Below are 21,232 nucleotides of genomic sequence, written 5' to 3' on the forward strand. Positions count from 1 at the left end.
CCTTTACTATCATTTTTTACCCAATAATCGCCTCTACCTTTTTTGACTGCCCCTCCCCCCGAAAAAAAAAAAATGGCCTATCCTTGTCTTCGTATTTCCTTTTTTTTTTTTTTTTTTTTTTTTTAGACAGCCTTGAGGTGAAATCATACTCTCAGTGAATGATTCTTTCTGTGTTTGAAGGACCATGGGTGATGGTTAAGGGCAATCTTCCACAGCAATAACAGTAAATACGTATGAAGGATGATAAGAATAACATTGACATTTATCCTTGCTTACTGAATATGCAGCCAGTTTTATTTGCAAGTGACATAAGCTATTGATGGAGACAAAACTTGAAGAGCTCAAAGTAGAATACGGGAATTTTTTAAGTAATTTTCATCAAACTATGAGCAACAGAATGACAAAGATCTATCTATCTATCTATCTATTGCCAGACGCCTCAATCTCGTTTGGGGTGGCCACAAACAAATCGCCTCCAAGTCGCCCTGTCCCCCGCCATGTCACTGCCCTGCTCTCAACTCACACCTCCCTCTCTCATATACCTCTCCACCCCATCCCTCCATCTCATCCTCGGCCTCCCCCTCCCTCTTCCCCCCTCCACCTCACTCACATACACTCTCTTCGTCAGTCTTTCACCCTCCATCCTCTCCACATGGCCAAACCACCTCAGTGTGTTTCTCATAACGCTTCCTATCACATCCACATCCACACCACAACGCTCCTTTATATCTTCATTCGTCAGCCTGTCTCTCCACGTGACTCCACAGGCTCCTCTTAAATAACTCATTTCCACTGCTCTCACTCTTGACTTGTGTCCTTCCATCAATGTCCAAGCTTCACTTCCGTACGTTAGAGTTGGTATCACAATACTGTCATGTAGTAACTTTTTCACTTCCATGCTCACTTCCCTGTTTCTTATCACTGCTTTCAAAGAACCAGCAACCTTTCTTCCCTGCTGTACTCTTTCAAGCACTTCACCCTCCAAACCTCCATCCTTACTCATCACACTACCCAAGTACTTAAACGTACTCACATTTTCCAGTTCCTCACCATCCAACCTCGCTGTACATTCACTAACTTCACCTCTCTCAAAGACCATCACTTTACTCTTCCCTACATTCACCTTTAGATTCCGTTTCTTACACACACTCCCAAACTCATCCACCAAGCCTTGCAGCTCCCCTTCGTCTTCACGCAACAACACAGTATCATCTGCAAACAACAGTACAGGGAGTTTCCAAACACTATCCTCTCTCACCAGGGCCACTCCAGCATCCACTACCCTACCTTGTACCTCTTTTATTACCCCATCCATGTACAGATTGAACAACCATGGAGACATGACACATCCCTGTTTCAACCCAACTTTCAAAGAGAAAAATTCACTCAGTTCACCATCCACACGCACTGCAGCCTTCACACCATCGTACATACTCTTCACAGCATTCAACAACTTCCCATCTACTCCATATATTCTTAACCCTTTCCAAAATCCTTGTCTATCCACCCTGTCATATGCTTTCTCCAAATCCATGAAAGCCGCATACAACTTATTTCCCTTCTCTAGAAACTTTTCCACTAAAGATCTAAGAATGCATATCTGATCTACACAACCTCTTCCCTTCCTAAAGCCTCCCTGTTCTTCTCCAACTAATTTCTCTGTTCTTTCTCTAACTCTGTCTATAAGTATCCAGCCATACACTTTTCCTATTATACTAAGAAGACAAATGCCTCTATGATTACCACACACTTCTTTTTCCCCTTTTCCTTTGTACAAGGGAATAATTATACCTGACTTCCAATCCTCCGGGACTCTACCTTCCTCCCAGGCCAATCTGCACATCTTCCACATCCATTCTACTACTATCTCTCCCCCATGCTTCAGCATTTCACCACACACTCCATCAATTCCTGGGGCTTTCCCCGATTTAACTTTCTTCATTGCTTCCACAACTTCTATCCTATTGATTTCTTCCTGTCTTCTCACCTCCCTCCTTCTCCCAGCCATTCCCCAGCCACTTATACTCGCATTACTTCCATCCTCTACGTTCAACAATTCCTTAAAGTGTTCTCTCCATCTGTTCACTTTTTCTCCCTTCTCCACTAGTAATCTACCATTTTTATCTTTCACTCCCCTGCTTACTTCACTTCCACCCTGTCTTACTCTTTTCACTTCTCTCCAGAACATTTTCTTACAGTCCCTCCACTTTACACTCAAATAAGATAATTTTTTGAGTAATATTCTTGATCACACTAAGAGCCACAGAATGACAAAGCGATAACTGTAGTAGTGTCAAATGCTTATATATCAAGAGAGACTTAAATTGACACCAAAGAAGCTGCAGTGGTATCCATACTATTGATGGATGTCAAGGTGTTAAGATGACTCACCTTGTCTCTTGCGCCGAATACTGTCATTTCTGATACAGCAATAGATCTTGCCTTTATTTATACATTATTGTTTGGTGTACAGGGAGATACTATGGATGTTGTGGCATAGCACTGACTCCACCAAGCTTGACATCAGAACCAGTGGACACGATACCTAAATCACTGGGTCACCTTTGCATGTGCAGTTTCGTTCACACAGTGTGATAAAGATGATACCTCTTGATTTTCGAGGTTCTTCGTCCTCTTCCCCCAACCCTCCAATGCTTGTGGATGCTGCATGTCAGTAATCAGACCAAATTTTTATTCAGTACTTTACACTAACATTAGGGCAGTGGTAACATGAAACCCATTGATTTTTAAAGTTTCAAGCTCCCACCCATCCCCGCCCCCCACCCACGAACCCATCCTCCACAGTGTATTATATATTTTTTTTTTTATTTTTTTTTGTGGCATAGATCATTAACCGTGCCACAGTATCATAACTGGCAGTTCATGGCCGATGTGGCCAAAGCGTGTTTTTTGCGTAAAGCTGAATTCGTGGGTTGAGTCCCCAAATTGATACATATATTTAGAATCTATTATAATCATTATTTAACGTGTCTCTGATACCATTAAAAGTCTAGAGTCAGTTACTAGCATCCAACTTAGTGTATTTTATTGCAGAATCAAAACAAACAAATGTATTAGCCTGTTACCATTGATGTTGCACTGAACCCTCTTGTGTGGCTTTTCAGACTTAACTATAAGCACCTAAAGGGGCCACTTGGACACTTTACGGTTCTTGGTGTACACAGTCAAAAACTATCTTTGCATTCTTTCCTCGTCCTTCTGCCTACGGGTGACTTTACACTCCCTCTTCTGTCTTTCTTTCCTTCATTCTTTCCTTGTCCTTCTGCCTACGGGTGACTTAACACTCCCTTTTCTGTCTTTCTTTCCTTCATTCTTTCCTCTTCCTTCTGCCTACGTGTGGCTTTACACTCTCACTTCTGTCTTTCTTTCCTTCGTTCTTTCCTCGTCCTTCTGCCTACGACTACGGCATTACATAATTTCTACAGTATTTTTTCATGACTAATATCGTATTATAGCCAACCCCATCACATCGAGGACGTGTTTTGTATTCTGTTATTGCTACGATTGGACAGCTTTACTCAGTTTTACGTTTTTGAAACTGTAGGAATTAGGTAAAGCCTTCATTAACCCCCTCACTACAGTAAACCTTTCTTAAGTTGCATAACGTTGCTTATATTTGAGGAAGAATAAGTTAAGGAAATACGAAGTGGTTTGCAGGGTTAATCTTATGCATTAACACAGCTTTCATGGTGGAAATATGGCAATTTTAGGCCAAGTTAAAGGGGACAGAGTAGAGTTGATGGTAATTTTTGTTGTTATTTTTTTTTTCAGGGTATAGGTGGCAACATCATGACCAGCTCACCCATCAGCGACCTCAACCCACTGCTCCTGGCTGCTGGGGCAACGCTTACCCTCGCCAGCCAAGGTCACAAATGCTCCATCTGAATTTTCATTTTCCTATTGGTCATGTTTGATGATTACGATGATTATTCTGGTTATTAATTTTTTGATATATCAGTGTAGACATTTTAATCTACATAAGAAAACGGGACCACTACCACGACTTGCATAGTTAAAATTGGGGGTTGGATGAAATTCAGATCGTCAGCAAAGAGATATGAGTCTCCTTGGTTACTAGTCATATCAACAGTCCAGTCTGAGCTGAACGGTGTTTGGAATGTTAATCAGGACAAAAAAAAAAAAAAAAATCGTTCTGGTTACATTGGTCGTCTCCCACCTTCGACTGTGACATTTTAAAAGACTTTGAACCTATTTTGTGCAACGATTTACATTTTTCGTTCCTTGTGGTATATTTTCGTTAAGTGTCGGGAGTTTTTTGGCTTCCTCTGCTAATGACATCTTTTAATATCATTCAACCCTGAGTGATATAGTGGGATTTTGGTGTTATATTCAAGGTGACGTTTAATTATGGTGCTCAGGTGAGAAAAATCCAAGTATTTAAAAGGCTCAACCCTTAGAGATATTTTTAGCTGAATAAAATCGTCTCATGCTATTCACAGTAATGTAGTGAAGGCTTGTCACGTACAGAAAGGAATGTATGTATCTCGGTTGAGGTCTTCCGTGCTGTGGATGGGCTTTGATATTTCTTAGGTAAACCATTTTGTTTCGCTATGTGCTAGAGTGGAGTTAATTGCTTGTTTGAACTGTTGATGCATACACGCTGCTTGCTAATTTGTCTCATTTGGCGGCCATTTGAGTTTAGGCAGAATACGTTAGTTTATAATCAACCGAATTATATTTCTTTCAGTTAAGCTTGAGATGTATGAGTGACAGCGCGTTTGCTCTGACCTAACGAAGATCTCTAACCCCTTTCATCTTAGGTAATGGCCATGTGTGGTGTGGCTGGAGGGTCGATATAACTAGTAACCAAGGAGATTCATTCTTACAACAAAGGCTCAAAAGCAAATTGACTATATTGGACGTAACTATCACTGTAAAGTATGTTGTTGATACGATAATGCCGTGCAGGGAGGTTAACTTGAGAGAGAGAGAGAGAGAGAGAAAGTAGTGTCATTCCGAGGAACTAACATTATTTTTTCTACAGGAAGTGGGCAGCGGGAGGTAGTAATGGACAAAAACTTCTTCACGGGCTACAGGAAGAACATTGTCAGGCCAGACGAAATCCTCCTCAGTGTCCAGATTCCTTTCACACAGGAGGTAATGTCGGTGTCAAAGATGGCGGAGAGTGTGTGATTGAGGAGAGTGTGTGATTGAGGAGAGTGCGTGAGTGTGTGATTGAGGAGAGTGTGTGAGTGTATGATTGTGGAGAGTTTGTGATTGAGGAGTGTGTGTGAGTGTATGATTGAGGAGAGTGTGTGAGTGTGTCATTGAGGAGAGAGTGTGACTGAGGAGAGTGTGTGATTGAAGAGAGTGTGTGATTGAGGAGAGTGTGTGATTGAGGAGAGTGTGTGATTGAGGGGAGTGTGTGATTGAGGAGAATGTATGATTGAGGAGAGTGTGCAATTGAGGAGAGTGTGTGATTGAGGAGAGTGTGTGATTGAGGAGAATGTGTGATTGAGGAGAGTGTGTGATTGAGGAGAGTGTGTGATTGAAGAGTGTGACTGAGGAGAGTGTGTGATTGAGGAAGAACAGTAGGGATCAGAAGTTGTGATGGAGGAAGAACAATAGTGGTCAAAAGTTTTGTTGGAGAGCCAGTGGTGGTGAAAGTTACATCCCTCCCTCAGCACTGACTCTTGTGACAACCTGTGACTCTGACTGGACCTCATCTGGCATAACTTTTGAACCTACTGTACGATGCCTTTCTTCCATAAATTCTTGGTTTAATTTTGTATTTTTTTCCTTTTTTTTTGTCATGAATTCTTGCCTTGATTTTCTTGGTAAGGGTTTTTAATTTCCTCTTGCTGTCAAACCCTCATAATTTTATTCGGCATAAGTATATTCGGGCAAGATCATCAGGTTTTACGATTGTTCTGCTACTGTGAATTTTTATCTTTTTTCATCAAGCCACACTCTTAGAAACTATATTATATCTAGAGTGTTACTGAGAGTTCTTATGTTCTCTGCTTGTGTTCTTATGGTCTTATATTTGCTGCAGTTCTTTCCACAACCAACCAAGCTGCATAACACTTGTCTGAGAAGTGAACGTGAATGATAAGGTTTGACTGTGTGTGTATGTGTGTGTGTGTTAATTTCGAGACAGTATACTTTGCTCATCACACTTTAATATTCTTTTACTTTACTTCAGCAAACTGTGTCAGTATTACAAATGTTTTAATAACAGACGATCAACATATTTAAAAATAAGGAAGAGGCTCTATGAAGTCTCCTATGACTGTATTTTAAGTTGAACAGAGGAAGGAAAAACAAGTTAAATGTTAATAATTTGATTTGCACAAAATGCATCCACTAAACAGAGAATTGAAGGTTATTTGCAAATCAAGAAAGTACATATGTAATACCATCTAGGTCCGTCTTCTAGGTTTTGTAGCTCCTCTTCCTTATTATTTGTTTTACATGTTGATCGACTGTGTTATTAATATAGTTGTAGTTCTGAGACAGTTTGCTGCGGTAATGTAAGAGAACAAGAAAGTGTGATTAAATTCTGTCACGAAATTAACACACACACACACACACACACACACACACACACACACACACACACACACACACACACACACACACACACACACACACACACACACACACACACACACACACACCTGGGTTTGTTCCGTCTCTTCCACAAAAGACTGATGGGGAAATCGGTGGTGTGTGGGTTATTGTGATGTTTCAATCTAGACAAAGTTAATTTCCCTCTTGTTCCTCTTCTAGCAATACAGTTGGGGACCTGGATATAAAATTGACTACTGAGAGACATATTGTAGGGAAAAAGTATGACTTAGAAAAAACTGTTAGCTTTTATGATCCTGGTGCATCCAGGGCCTTAAAGTCTTCTCCATTTTCTTTACAAGGATGAGTACTTCCTGGGGTACAAGCAAGCTCGTCGTCGTGATGATGACATAGCCATCGTCAACGCTGGGTGCCGAGTGTCCTTCCAGCCCGGCACTGCCACAGTGGCCTCCCTCAGCCTGGCCTTTGGTGGCATGGCACCCACCACAGTCATGGCCACCACTACCATGAAGGTCAGATAACATCATCAATCATCATAATTTTTTGTGTTCTTTCATTTATTCGTGTAGATGGATCAGTTTTCGGTCCTACGTCTGCTTTCCAAATACTGTGGATCAGTCTGGTTCACCTGATGGCTCCCCTTCACCTTGCTCTGTCCTGCCCCAGCTCTAAGTTCAGTCAAAATCGTTTCAAACCAATATGAGTTAAAGAGTCAAACCTCTCACCTAGCCCTGTGACCCTTACCTATGACTGACTGTTCACTAAAACGTGTCACTCCACTTTCCTGTCCTCAACCATTCCACCAAGTATGATCAAAATCGAATAAAAACTGAGTTGACACTTCCTTTAACCTTTGACCAATTATTTTATAGCCAAAAATTACCTGTTCCTCTGGTGGTCCTCAATCATCAATCAAATTTAGTGCAGTTTCAAGTAAGTTTTTCCACAATCTTGCTAACAAATAGAAACGCGGACCAAATGGATGAAACACATAACCCACTTGCTCTTTCACGCGAGGGTGTAACGAGAACTGCCTCTCTGACAGACTCTGGTGGGGCGTGTCTGGGATACCACCCTACTGGAGGAGGGGACGTCACTGCTGCTCCAGGACCTGCCTCTCTCTCCTTCCGCACCAGGGGGCATGATTGAATACCGTCGTGCCCTTACTCTTAGGTGGGTCTGAAGGCCGTATTAAAGGTGACATTGGAGGCTTTGTAGCTCCATTCTCTTAGGAGTTTATCCATCCATCCATCAATCATCCAATCCTGCATTGCCCCATGAGGAGCGTAGGAGCCCGGATTATGCAGATTATACCTTAACATCTTCTTGTAATTTTTTTTTATGGAATTTTAGTATGGCCATTGTTTCTTCTTAAATTAAAAGATGATACGGAGGTATGTGCTGAATAAATCGCTGAGGAAATAATGTTACGAAATCCCCAAAGCCTCTTGTAGAATACGGCCCTCAGTGACAGCTTTCAATACGATATTGCCACGTATGAAACTGGCACTGTTTTCCTTTCCTTCATGCAATTCGTCTTTCACAGCCTGTCATACTCTTAGCTCAGAATTAACTTTTTCATCTCGAAGACCTCATCTCTCCTTTATTCTTTCTCTCTTCATATTAATTTATACATCTTTGAAGAGGCCTTCTGATCTGGAAAAGTTAAATATAGCATTCAGAGAACCTTGTCAGCACCAGGCACCTCTCGTCAGCTGACACTGATATCTGACTGTAACATAACCTTAAAATATATATCATGGGAGTGAAAGGATTAAGAGGTTTTGCACAGCTCTGTACTGACATGTGAAAAAGGTGCGAAAATGGGTGTTACATCACTAGCGAGCAGTTTATAATACCGTAAAGTATATTAAATAAGACAAATTTTGCTGAGAAGTGCCTGAATATTCACAAAGGCTTCAGATTGGTGCTTCATGTTGCTGTGTACTGAAAGCCTTACACAAACACAAGCTCACAAAAGTCACCTACAATTTTCTGCTTGTTTCTTGTACTTATTGTTTTTCAATGTCTTTTTTTCCTCACCGACTTCATGAACAGATGATCAGATCCCTTTCCTAACTCAGATGTGTTTTTGCACGAAAAACAAGGCGAATTTTGAATTATCACCATGTCTCTTGTTTTTTCTCCAGGAATAAATATTAGTAGTGAGGAAAATTATCATCGCTGTTTTATATTTTCAGAGAAGGAAAGAGAAGGAGAGGAAAGGACAGATACTTCCCATGTCTCTCGTTCTGATAAAAAAATGAGCTACGAGAAATTCAGTATGTTTGGGCCTGGCTTTGTCCAAGAATTACAAGTTTGTTTTCCTTTCCTGCTTCAGTTTCTTCTTCAAGTTTTACCTGAGTGTAAGGGGTCGGTTGAGTGAGCGAGTACCCGAGTTGGTTTCCCGGCTTACGAGTGATGAAGAGCAAGTCACGAAACTCCACACCAATATTCATCCATCAAGCACGCAGCTCTTTGAATTGGTAAGGAATATCATTTTGAAATAGCGGAACAACAGACAGAGGGGAACAAGTCAAGTGTGAGAGCAGTGGAAATGAGTTACTTGAGAGGAGCATGTGGAGTGACATGGAGGGACAGGTTGACGAATGAAGTGAAGGAACGTCATGGGGTGGATGTGGATGTGGTTGAGACGATTAGGAGAAATACATTGAGGTGGTTTGGACATGTAGAGAGAATGGAGATTGAAAGACTGACTAAGAGGGTGCATGTAGGTGAGGTGGAGGGAGGGAGAGGGAGGGGAAGACCGAGGATGAGGTGGAGGGATGTAGTTGAGAGGTATATGAGGGAGGGAGGAGGATAGTCAAATGGTGGGTGACAGAGCGACTTGGAGGCGTTTTGTCTGCGGCCACCCTTTGCGGGATTAGGGCGTCAGGCTATAAGATAGATAGGAACAACAGACACACAAAATTTGCTTGTTGCAGTCAACCCTTCCACGATCGAAACAACATCAGTATTGGATTCAAACTTACTAGACGATTTTATTCAGCTGAGTGTGACTAGGAACATGATAGTTTTAGCATCATCACCAGTAACCCTCTTTTGGCAGGGACAACTCTAGTATTCATTTCCAACTAACGTCATGACATTTAGGAGTGAATTTTAGGCACCTGAGAATGTTTATAATATTGTCATGCACTGAAAATGTAAACACAGTCACATTATATTATAAGCAGCTATAGAGCTACGACCCAATCGAATTTCAATACAAGTTTCGTCACAAAATGCCTATACAACATGGTCCCTACCTCGTGGGTTAAAAAAGCTCCTTAACACCTTTTCCTCAGTGACTTATGTTCCTTATTACACCTTTCTGTCCTTTTCTGTGCTATATAAATCCTTCCAATGTCCCCATACTCTGCATAAGTAACGTACAGAGAAGTAAATCGCCAAAGAAGAGGTGTTAGGGACCTTCCTGATCCGACGAGAATACGAACCCATGTCCCTTGATTCGACATCCTGAAAATCTGTTTGTGAAGATGCACTAATTTTGTTTCCATATAGTGATAAATGTGGGTTTGCTTGGATATAAGGAGGAGATGGGGAGCGAGAAAGTTGGAAGAAATGATAATGTGGAAGAAAGGGAAGGAGGAGCAGGGAAGAGGGATGAAGGTGGTGTGTGTGTGTGTGTAGGCGATGAAGACACAGATGTGACTGGTTATAAACTGGAAGGAAGGAAGAGGAGGAGGAGCAGGGAAGAGGGATGAAGGTTGTGTGTGTGTGTGTGTACAGATGATGAAGACAGATGTGGGTGGTGATAAAGTGGAAGGAAAGAAGGAAGGAAGGGGAGGAAGAGCAGGGAAGAAGGATGAAGGTGGTGTGTGTGTGTGTGTGCGTGTGGTGAAGACACAGGTCTGGCTGGTACCTGGAGAATCAATTGCCTCTCACATGTGTAAGCATACAGGATGTGCGTTAACTGTATAAACCACTAGCCAGAGAGAGAGAGAGAGAGAGAGAGAGAATCCCACAGGCGTTCATTTACGTATACAGTCAGTCAGTAGGTGATAATAAACAGTCTTAATCTAATATTCTAACGTAACGGGGCAAATCGACTGACAGCCCCTGATGAGACTGACACATTTCCAAGCCTCACTGACGCAGGAGAGAGGCGTGGGCACAAAAGAACATGCTGCCTACTCCTTACCCCGCCGAGCTTCGACCCATGCGGACCCTCCACCACACAAGAGCTCATCCCCACACTAGCAGCGTGGCCCAAGCAGACTCGAATATGGGTTATCTGGCTTGACACACACACACACACACACACACACACACACACACACACACACACACACACACACACACACACACACACACACACACACCAGAGGATTTCACGTGTCTTGTTTCACAGTGCAATGATTTAAACGATTTGTACAAATGGATGAAATATATCCACTCGCAGATTTTTTTTATTTATTTTTTTAAATTTTAACTATACAACAGTTTCTTCCTGACTTGGATCCTCATCAAAGCAAAATGTGAGATGAACTGAAGAAGAATAGCAGGAACATTAATAGCAGTGATAGGAAACAAGAATATAAGTGTGGAAGTGAGGAAGCATTACAGCATGAAAGTGGATTGCCTCCAACACAAACGTACAGTAGCGAAATGTGGACGCAGCACGGAGGACAAATGAGTTAAACCACGTTACCTTAGACTGTGGAGTTTGGAGTGACGAGGAGCTATAGTTGGGCAAGACTTGAGAAGAATATGACCAAGATGTGTATCACTGTGTCATCATCCTTTTGGTGTGACTCCAGCAGGCATGAGATCATAATGCAAACAATATCATGGTAGGAAATGAAGATCTTGTCATGAAAACCAGTTCTTATGACAACTTCGTTTGGGAAATCAGAGAACAGAGAGAACATTTATTTAGCTCCATGACGCCATCACCTTCTGAAACACATACTGCACGCTGTGTGATCGAATTAGGTGTTCTTGCAGCCAGGTACACCAGTTTTTTCCCTGTGCCTACAGGTTCCCGAGAAACAGCCAAACATAGATCCAATTGGACGCCCGGAAGTGCACAAAGCTGCCTTCAAACAAGCAACGGGGGAAGCTGTGTATGTTGACGACCTTCCTACTTACGCCGATGAATTGTATGCTGCCATGGTCGTATCCACACGTCCCCATGCCAAAATTCTCTCCATCGATGAGTCCAAAGCACTTGAAATGGAAGGAGTTGTAAGATTCTTCTGTCACCGCGATTTGCCAGGTTAGTGTGTAGTATATCCTGCTTCCATTCTAATGTCTTCCTTCTCGTTTTTGCAGTCGTAACTCAGTATTCTGCCAGCCTCTCAGGGCTTTATCTATTATACTTTAAACTGGCTTATTGCTTTTTATTTTCTCTTCCTCCCTCTGTCTACTGGATGGTGTTGGCATAACCTCAGATGAATCATTCTCCATTTCATGACTCAGTTTATGCAGAATTGCGAAAATTGCTTGTACTGGTAAAAGCATGATTAACCAGCAATATAAAACATAGCCTTCTTTCATAAATCACTAAGTCTGTGAGAAAGGTCTGTTATTTCCAGAGTTTAGGAATAGACAAATGGAAATGGCGATCAGTTCCCAAAGCCCAATTCATAGCGCGCTTCTTGCTTTTATTAGACTGACATGATATTAGAAGGTTGTTGCAATATAATACCTAGATCGCCAATGTGGCGTACACAGTGAGACAAAAGTATATTACTTCCTTTATAATGTAGGTCCAGTTTTTCATAATTGTTTTGCTTGTACAACGTGAATTATCTAAACACAGATTTTTTTGTGGACCGAAATATGTTCTTGAACCTTAAATACAGACATCAGAATAATCTCGTAGTGTAAGAACTTAATGTATCCGATTTTGTGAGGTGACGTGAACAAGTTATCTTCATACTGCATTTTTGCATCTACAGGTATAGTGCAACTAGAAACAGTAAGATTATTAGGAACCATATAGACAAGGAGGAGTGCTACTAGTTCAGTCAGTTTATCGATGATTTTTTAAAAGGATTTTGTCAAAGTTGTTTGTCGTTAGAAGGATCGTTCTTCTAACACGGTATGTAATAAATAATCTGAAGCAATATGTGGAGAGCCCTCCATAATCTCAGACAATTTCTGCAACAACAGCTGAGCAGAACCACACAGCAGGGCTCATGGAAGATGAGGAAGTGTTCTCATCAAGCGAGGTGGTGTGTGTGGGACAGGTGGTGGGAATGGTGGTTGCCAGGGGCCAGGCCACAGCTCGTGCCGCAGCAAAACTCGTCACAATACACTACCAGGATCTTCCCAGTATCATCACACTTGAGGTAAAACACCGCTTGATTATAAGTCACGTAAAAATATAGTTAATTATTTGTCTGTGTCTTTCAACATTCACTGCTTTGCGACGAACCATGTGTCATAAACAGTGTTCGATTATAATTCATGTAAAATATACAGTTAATGTACAGTCAGCACCAGAAGTTCTGCCTCCCCTCCTGCTTCTCTCTCCATGTACCTCGTAGTCAAGTAATTCCTCGGTAAGTGACAGTTATAAGTTTCTTTATCTATGAATCCATGTAAAAAGTGCAGTGTGCTGCAGTATTACGAGCCATACTTTCCGGGTTCATGGAGATAGAAACTGGAAAACGACAGGATTATTGGTAGCGACTCTACCTTGTCTCTGTCACTGCCAGCATTTACTACATTTTAACGAAACATGTATCATACAGTTCACTTGCAGAAAAGAAATTAATAAAATACGTGCCACTGTATTACTGTGCTAAGTTTATGTTGACAGCTGATGGCCACGTTTCATAATTTTTCAGGATGCTGCCCGTGAGAAGTCCTGGTTTAACACGTGGACATTAAAAAAAGGCGATGTAGATGCTGCATTAAAGACCTCTGAGCACACACTAGAGGGGGAAATGCGCCTGGGTGGGCAGGAACATTTCTACTTTGAGACCAATTCCCATCTTGCTGTTCCCACGGGAGAGGATGGTGGGATAGAGCTCTTTTCTGGTACACAGAACCCCTCAGAAACACAGTCGGTGGTGGCCAAAGCACTGGGTGTGGACAGCAACAAGGTGTTAGTTCGCACGAAGAGAATGGGTGGAGGTTTCGGAGGCAAAGAAACGCGGACTACTTTGTTGTCTGTTCCCGTCTGTGTTGCAGCTAATGCGTGAGTAACGCATTGGGTATTATTAGACTTTTAATTATTCCATATCGACAGAATGGATATGAATGAAGTGATGAAAGGGAGATGAGCGAGTCTGAGGCTGCGAGGAGACGTGTGAGGCCAAGGAGAAGGTGGATAAGTATAGTAACACAGTGTGTGTAAATAGAACTGATAAATGGTAGAAATGAATGTATGAAGTAGGATGACAAGGTCTGCATCCCTTGAATAGGTGAGTTGGCTGCGGAATAATTTATCTCAAAGGCGTTATGAAGCACTTTGTAAATGTGCTTGTGCATGTGCTTCCTTGCCTCCATGCTTGCGTTCGTGTGTGTGTGTGTGTGTGTGTGTGTGTGTGTGTGCCTACAAAGCTTTGAAGTGGAGCTGAGAATATGGAAGACACGAGTGATTGGGCGATCTCTTGATAATATCCTTATTCTTTGTGCTTTGCTCTTGTTTCCAGATCCTTCCCAGCAAAATTGTTTATTCCAAATGCCAAAAACATCCTGAAAATTGTCAGTGTTGAATTTGAGTTAGGATTTTTTAAAGAGTACATTTGATACGGCATCCTTAAAAATATAAGATATACCACTTAAGTAACGGAAATTGGTTAAAAAATAACGATATTTTGAGTGATTCTGTGCGACAGATTTTGTCTGATGTCTGATACTGTTGTCGCTACACGCAAAGCGCGTGAATTTGAACTTTTGCTAGAGTAGCAACTCGTGGCTTGCTTATTTGATTTTACGGAAAGGAAGCAAGACGAAAAACGCCTCAACCAAAGCAACAAGTGGAACTGTAGTGGAAAGCGGTGAATTTGAATAACATATGTGCTTGACACGAACATTCTCTGCCCCCTTGAAAACGATAACTTTGCACACAGTTAAGTCCTTGCTTATCCTATATCCCTGTCTGTGACCGGTATAAAAAAAAAAAAATCACTCAACCCCCCCAGTGGTAGGTGGAAGTTGTATCCTAGAGCGTTAGGCAAATTTCTTTGGAACCTCCGCCACCTGAATGGGGGAAGAGGGTATTTAAGTTTGAACAAAGCAGAACACTTGCGTTTTTGGTTGTATATATATATTTTTTTACTTTTATATGAAGCAAAAAGTTGCATATACTTTCATCTGCCTTGCTGCATAGACCATAAAGTTTTACCCTTGCTTCATATATCTATCTATCTATTGCCAGACGCCTCAATCCCGTACGGAGTGGCCACAAACAAATCGCCTCCACGTCGCCCTGTCCCCTGCCATTTCACTGCCCTGCTCCCAACTCACACCTCCCTCTCTCATATACCTCTCCACCCCATCCCTCCATCTCATCCTCGGCCTCCCCCTCCCTCTCCCCCCCTCCACCTCACTCACATACACTCTCGTCGTCAGTCTCTCACCCTCCATCCTCTCCACATGGGCAAACCACCTCAGTGTGTTCCTCCTAACTCTTCCTATCACATCCACATCCACACCACAACGCTTCTTTATATCCTCATTTGTCAATCTGTCTCTCCATGTGACTCCACAGGCTCCTCTTAAATAACTCACTTCCACTGCTTTCACTCTTGACTTGTGTCCTTCCAACAACGTCCAAGCTTCACTTCCATACGTTAGAGTTGGTATCACAATACTGTCATATAGTAACTTTTTCACATCCATGCTCACTTCCCTGTTTCTTATCACTGCTTTCAAGGAACCAGCAACCTTTCTTCCTTGTTGTACCCTTTCAAGCACTTCACCCTCCAAACTCCCATCCTTCCTCATCACACTACCCAAGTACTTAAACATACTCACATTTTCCATTTCCTCACCATCCAACCTCACTGTACATTCATTGACTTCACCTCTCTCAAAGACCATCACTTTACACTTCCCTACATTCACCTTTAGATTCCGTTTCTTACACACTCTCCCAAACTCATCCACCAAGCCTTGCAGCTCCCCTTCGTCTTCACTCAACAATACAGTATCATCTGCAAATAACAGGACAGGGGGTTTCCAAACACTATCCTCTCTCACCAGGGCCACTCCAACATCCACTGCCCTACTTTGTACCTCTCTTATTACCCAATCCATGTACAGATTGAACAACCATGGAGACATGACACATCCCTGTTTCAACCCAACCTTCAAAGAGAAAAATTCACTCAGTTCACCATCCACACGCACTGCAGCCTTAGCACCATCATACATACTCTTCACAGCATTCAACAACTTCCCATATACTCCATATATTCTTAATACATTCCACAATCCTTGTCTGTCCACCCTGTCATACGCTTTCTCCAAATCCATGAAAGCCGCATACAACTTCTTTCCCTTCTCTAGAAACTTTTCCACTAAAGATCTAAGAATGATTATCTGATCTACACAACCTCTTCCCTTCCTAAAGCCTCCCTGTTCTTCTCCAACTAATTCCTCTGTTCTTTCCCTAACACTGTCAATAAGTATCCTACCATACACTTTTCCTGTTACACTAAGAAGACAAATGCCCCTATGATTACCACACACTTCTTTTTCCCCTTTCCCTTTGTACAAGGGAATAATTATACCTGACTTCCAATCCTCCGGGACTCTACCTTCCTCCCAGGCCAATCTGCACATTTTCCACATTCATTCTACCACTATCTCTCCCCCATGCTTCAGCATTTCACCACACACTTCATCAATTCCTGGGGCTTTCCCCAATTTGACTTTCTTCATTGCTTCCACAACTTCTATCCTACTGATTTCTTCCTGTCTTCTCACCTCCCTCCTTCTCCCAGCCACTCCCCAGCCACTTTTACTCGCATTACTTCCATTCTCTATGTTCAACAATTCCTTAAGGTGTTCTCTCCATCTGCTCATTTTTTCTCCCATATCCACTAGTAATCTACCATTTTTATCTTTCACTCCCCTGCTAACTTCACTGCCACCCTGTCTTACTCTCTTCACCTCTTTCCAGAACATTTTCATACAGCCCCTCCACTTGACACTCAAATTCCTTCCAAATTCCTCGTCCACTCTCTTCTTACTCTCTCTTACTAATCTTTTCACCTCTCTCTTCCTTTCTACATATAACTCTCTCTTCCGCCTCTCAACTTCCTCCACCCCCCTATTTCTCATCCATTCATTGTATGCTTTCTTCTTTTGTGCCACAGCCTGTCTCACCTCTTCATTCTACCAAGCTGTTCCATGCACCCCCCTCCGTCTTCTCTTCACCCCACACACCACATCACATGCTGCACATATTTTTTCTGTGAATATCCTGCACACACCTTCCACGTTCCCCAACTGCTCCAATTCATATGTATCCAATCGTTCCTCCACGTCTCTCTTTTATTCTGCCTTTTTCTCATCCTCTTTTACCTTTCCACCTTCCATGCAACTACTCCTTCTTCCCGTCCTTCCCTTCTTCTATTTCACCATCTCACTTGGATGTTGATTCTGGCCACCACCAAGCAGTGGTCAGAAAGTCCACTCCCCGAACCTCTATAAGCTCTTGCATCCATTACACATCTTCGCATCCTTTCATCTACACACACATAATCAATCATTGCTTTCCTTTCATTCAGTCCACCAACCACCCTTCTCATCAGTCGCCATGTATACATGTGGATCATTTTGTGCCTGAAGAGGGTATTGGCTATCACCAACCCCCTTCCGGCACAAATGTCCACTAACGCACTGCCATTCTTATCTGTCTCAGCACGCACACCCCACTCACCAACTATTCCATCCACCTTCACATTCCCATTGCTTCATATGTACATAAAAGTTGGAGTACTATGGTCCTTTTACGCTGACCTGGCCTAATTTTCGTCCCTTTTGCAGCTAATTTCACAAAACTCAGTGGCAGAGAGACAATACTACGACTCTACATCCTTTCCATAGCATCTCTTCATGACTAGCACCATATTCTAGCGTTAATCTATTATTATAACTCAGCATTCAAGATGGAAAGATGGCAGTGTTAGTCAAAGTTAGAGTAAAAAAGAGTATAATTACACAGTGCAGCATTTGTATCATACAGTGATCAGCAATGATGTTACAGACTAGGGCGTCCTGTACGTATTACCCTGGATCGAGATGAGGACATGCTGATCACAGGAGGCCGTCACCCCTTCCTGTGTCGGTGGCAGGCGGGCTTCTCCTCTGAGGGCGTCTTGAAGGCTGTTGATATGAAGCTTTACAACAACGGCGGCTACTCCTTGGACCTGACGGGGGCGGTGCTGCAGAGGGCCATGTTTTTGTGTGATAATGGATACAGGTAACGTCTCTGTAATACATAAATAGTTTCTTGGTGCCTTTGTTTCCTCTCCGCCCATATTTTTTTCCCGCTTGACAACTAATAAACGTTGTGTCATTTATACGATGCCAGAAGTGGTTATATGGAATAGCACACTTACGCCTAACAGCCCACGAGCCTGAGATGTGGAAATTTCTCGTTATGACCTTTCATGAACCGTAAAATAGGGCTTGATCGTATTTTGTGTCACTGTTCATCCTAGTCACGTACGTGTAAGCCAGCGTTATACATAGGCTAGGCACACACACACACACACACACACACACACACACACACACACACACACACACACACACACACACACACACACACACACACACACACACACACACACACACACACACACACACACACACACACACACACATACCTATAAACATTGTACCTGAAATTGTTTGCAGGAGTGAGACAATGAGGGTGACTGGACACGCCTGCAAGACCAACCTTCCCTCCAACACCGCCTTCCGAGGGTTTGGAGGGCCACAAGGGATGATGTTTATAGAGGATATCGTTACAAGAGTGGCAGCTTCCCTCAACCTGGATCCCTTTGTGGTGAGTCATCCCGTGTTCTCATTAACTTACCTGGTTTCTTAGTACATCTTCCTCAGCGACTTATTTTGCACATTACGCCAGGTTTCTTATTTCATCTTCCTCAGCGGCTTATTTTGCATATTACACCTGGTTTTTTACCTCAACTTCCTCAGCGACTTATTTTGCATATTACACCTGGTTTCTTACTTCATCTTCCTCAGCAACTTATTTTGCATATTACTGTACACCGGGTTTCTTATTACATCTTCCTCAGCGACTTATTTTGCATATTACACCGGGTTTCTTATTACATCTTCCTCAGCGACTTATTTTGCATATTACACCGGGTTTCTTATTACATCTTCCTCAGCGACTTATTTTGCATATTACGCCTGGTTTCGTATGTCATCTTCCTCAGCGACTTATTTTGCATATTACGCCGGGTTTCTTATTTCATCTTCCTCAGCGACTTATTTTGCATGTTACACCTGGTTTCTTACTTCGCCTTCCTCAGCGACTTATTTTGCATATTACACCGGGTTTCTTATTACATCTTCCTCAGCCACTTATTTTGCATATTACTTCTAGGGGACTCGATAGGGAGGCTGCCAGGGATCGAGCAGCATGGAGAGCGGCCATGAGGTGTCCTTGGGCGAGGCACGCTAGAATGCTGGAATCATTATAAACGAAACGAAACAATGCACTTTTTAAGCTGTTTATATAATTTTGATATCAGTAACATGCATGAAGAATAAATCGGTAAAGAAGAGGTGTTTAGAAATATCCAGACCCACTTAGAATACAGCCCAGTGTTTGAAGGTTCTGTGTATTCTTTTATTTTTAGCAGTCCTTAGCACCTTTTCTCTAGCAGTTTATTCTGCCTGTTTTACCCCAATTTAGTTATTTTTTCTTTTTTCATCTGGCCTTGTGGAGAGAGTGGGGAATGAGATTGACTGGAAGAGCGTGAATGAGTTGGAGAGGGAGAGGAGGAGGGGGAGACCAAGGATGAGATGGAAGGATAGAAAGATGTATTAGAGAAAGGGGTGTGGGTTGGAGGGAGGGCAGTCAGATGGCAGTGGACAAGGGGAGGTTGGGGGTGCTTTGTTTGTGGCCACACCTTAGAGGATTCAGACGTCTGGCCATAGATAGACAGATGGGTAGATAAACAGATAGGTACAGAGATAGATAGATAGATAGACATACAGCTAGATAAATAGACAGACAGATAGATAAACAGATAGATCATATGAAAAATAAAAAGAATATTAACATGCCATATACAAACCTAGACTGATAAGGAGGAGGTGTTAGAGAGCTCCGTTACCCACTTCACCCCTATTACCCATTTCAAAAGTTAATTCTTGCTGCATGCGATTATGTGCAACTTAAAAAATATATCTCATTCTGAAAGGAGTTAATGGGGACTGTCTGACTCCGCCCACTTCGAAAAAAAACAATCGTAATCTGAATGAAATCGTGTAAGGGCAGCAAGAATATAAAATGCGTCATCAGTCTGCAGGGTTTATCCGTGGAGACTGCAGCTCAAGTTGTTATTCTTTTCGTTTTCTGACATTAAAATTGAGTAGTCCTGAAGGGGGAGGAGGAGGAGGAGAAGAAGAAGAAGCAGAAGAGGAAGAAGGAGGAGGAGAAGGAGAAGAAGAAGGAGGAGGAAGAGGAAAAGGAGAAGACGAAGGCGAAGAAGAAGAGGGCTAGAATAATTCCTGTATTTACGACTCGATGGTCACGAAGCCGGACAGTCAATCCGTAAAAAGTCTTAATCTTTCATATATTTCTGTAGATTCACGCGTACGGGGTATCAAACTCTGCCCAGCCAATTAGTGTGAATAATTAAGCGAAACTGTGGACAAGAGTGCATGATGACTGGTGATAATAACTTGTGTGGAGATTTTTCATAGTAGAAAGAGGAGGAGTATCTTTTATCAACAGAGCTTTAGGTATTTACTGCAAGGTGACGAGGGAGAAGGGAGAAACAGACTCTGACGTAAGTATTTATGTATTATCTGTGCAATGTTGGGCTTGAATACGATTAATATTTGATTGTTCACACACACACACACACACACACACACACACACACACACACACACACACACACACACACACACACACACACACACACACACACACACACACACACACACACACACACACTCTCTCTCTCTCTCTCTCTCTCTCTCTCTCAAGTCTCTGCCACCTTCTCCTATCCAGGTTCAGGAGCGTAACCTGTATGCCGCTACTGGTGAACGTACTTACTATGGACAACCCTTGGAGCAGTGCAGGGTGCGGCAGTGTTGGCATGAGGTGGTGCGCCAGGCTGATTACCACAACCGTATGTCAGCAGTACACAAGTTTAACAGGTATTGTATGTCAGCAATGGATGAATTAAGGAAAACTGCTTTGAGATAGTGTAGTGGTGTGGACAGAAAGATAGATTGATTAGGAGAACATGTATGCGAGCTGCAGGGAAATATCGAGAGGAGCAGTGAGGTGAGGTTGAAGGGATTGTGGAGAGGTATGTGAATCAGAGTGGTGAGTTGGAAGGGCAGCGTGTTGGCGGAGGACAGGGTGATATGAGGAAAATTGTTTGTGGCCACCCCCTTGGACGTCTGGCTATAGATAGGTACACTCTCCTAAAAAGGTATCGGCACTCTTACA

General features: G+C 42.5%; 2 protein-coding genes across 2 annotated transcripts in view; both read left to right on the plus strand.

The window, feature by feature from the left end:
- Nucleotides 1–21,232, plus strand: part of LOC145401208 (charged multivesicular body protein 1a-like) — a 308,785-nt gene that overhangs the window by 112,970 nt on the left and 174,583 nt on the right. The gene's annotated exons all lie outside the window — the stretch shown is intronic.
- Nucleotides 1–21,232, plus strand: part of ry (xanthine dehydrogenase rosy) — a 66,090-nt gene that overhangs the window by 34,610 nt on the left and 10,248 nt on the right. Inside the window, exons 9-19 of the mRNA XM_080273690.1 lie at nucleotides 3,793–3,886; nucleotides 5,027–5,139; nucleotides 6,915–7,085; nucleotides 7,619–7,746; nucleotides 8,915–9,059; nucleotides 11,578–11,815; nucleotides 12,715–12,893; nucleotides 13,395–13,747; nucleotides 17,771–17,986; nucleotides 18,427–18,577; nucleotides 20,786–20,934. Of these exons, the coding sequence (XP_080129816.1) occupies nucleotides 3,793–3,886; nucleotides 5,027–5,139; nucleotides 6,915–7,085; nucleotides 7,619–7,746; nucleotides 8,915–9,059; nucleotides 11,578–11,815; nucleotides 12,715–12,893; nucleotides 13,395–13,747; nucleotides 17,771–17,986; nucleotides 18,427–18,577; nucleotides 20,786–20,934 (1,937 nt within the window). The remainder of the gene's footprint in view (nucleotides 1–3,792; nucleotides 3,887–5,026; nucleotides 5,140–6,914; nucleotides 7,086–7,618; nucleotides 7,747–8,914; nucleotides 9,060–11,577; nucleotides 11,816–12,714; nucleotides 12,894–13,394; nucleotides 13,748–17,770; nucleotides 17,987–18,426; nucleotides 18,578–20,785; nucleotides 20,935–21,232) is intronic.

Source organism: Coenobita brevimanus, chromosome 55, assembly GCF_032717465.1.
Source record: "Coenobita brevimanus isolate Jiangsu-jjx chromosome 55, ASM3271746v2, whole genome shotgun sequence".
Classification (NCBI taxonomy): domain Eukaryota; kingdom Metazoa; phylum Arthropoda; class Malacostraca; order Decapoda; family Coenobitidae; genus Coenobita; species Coenobita brevimanus.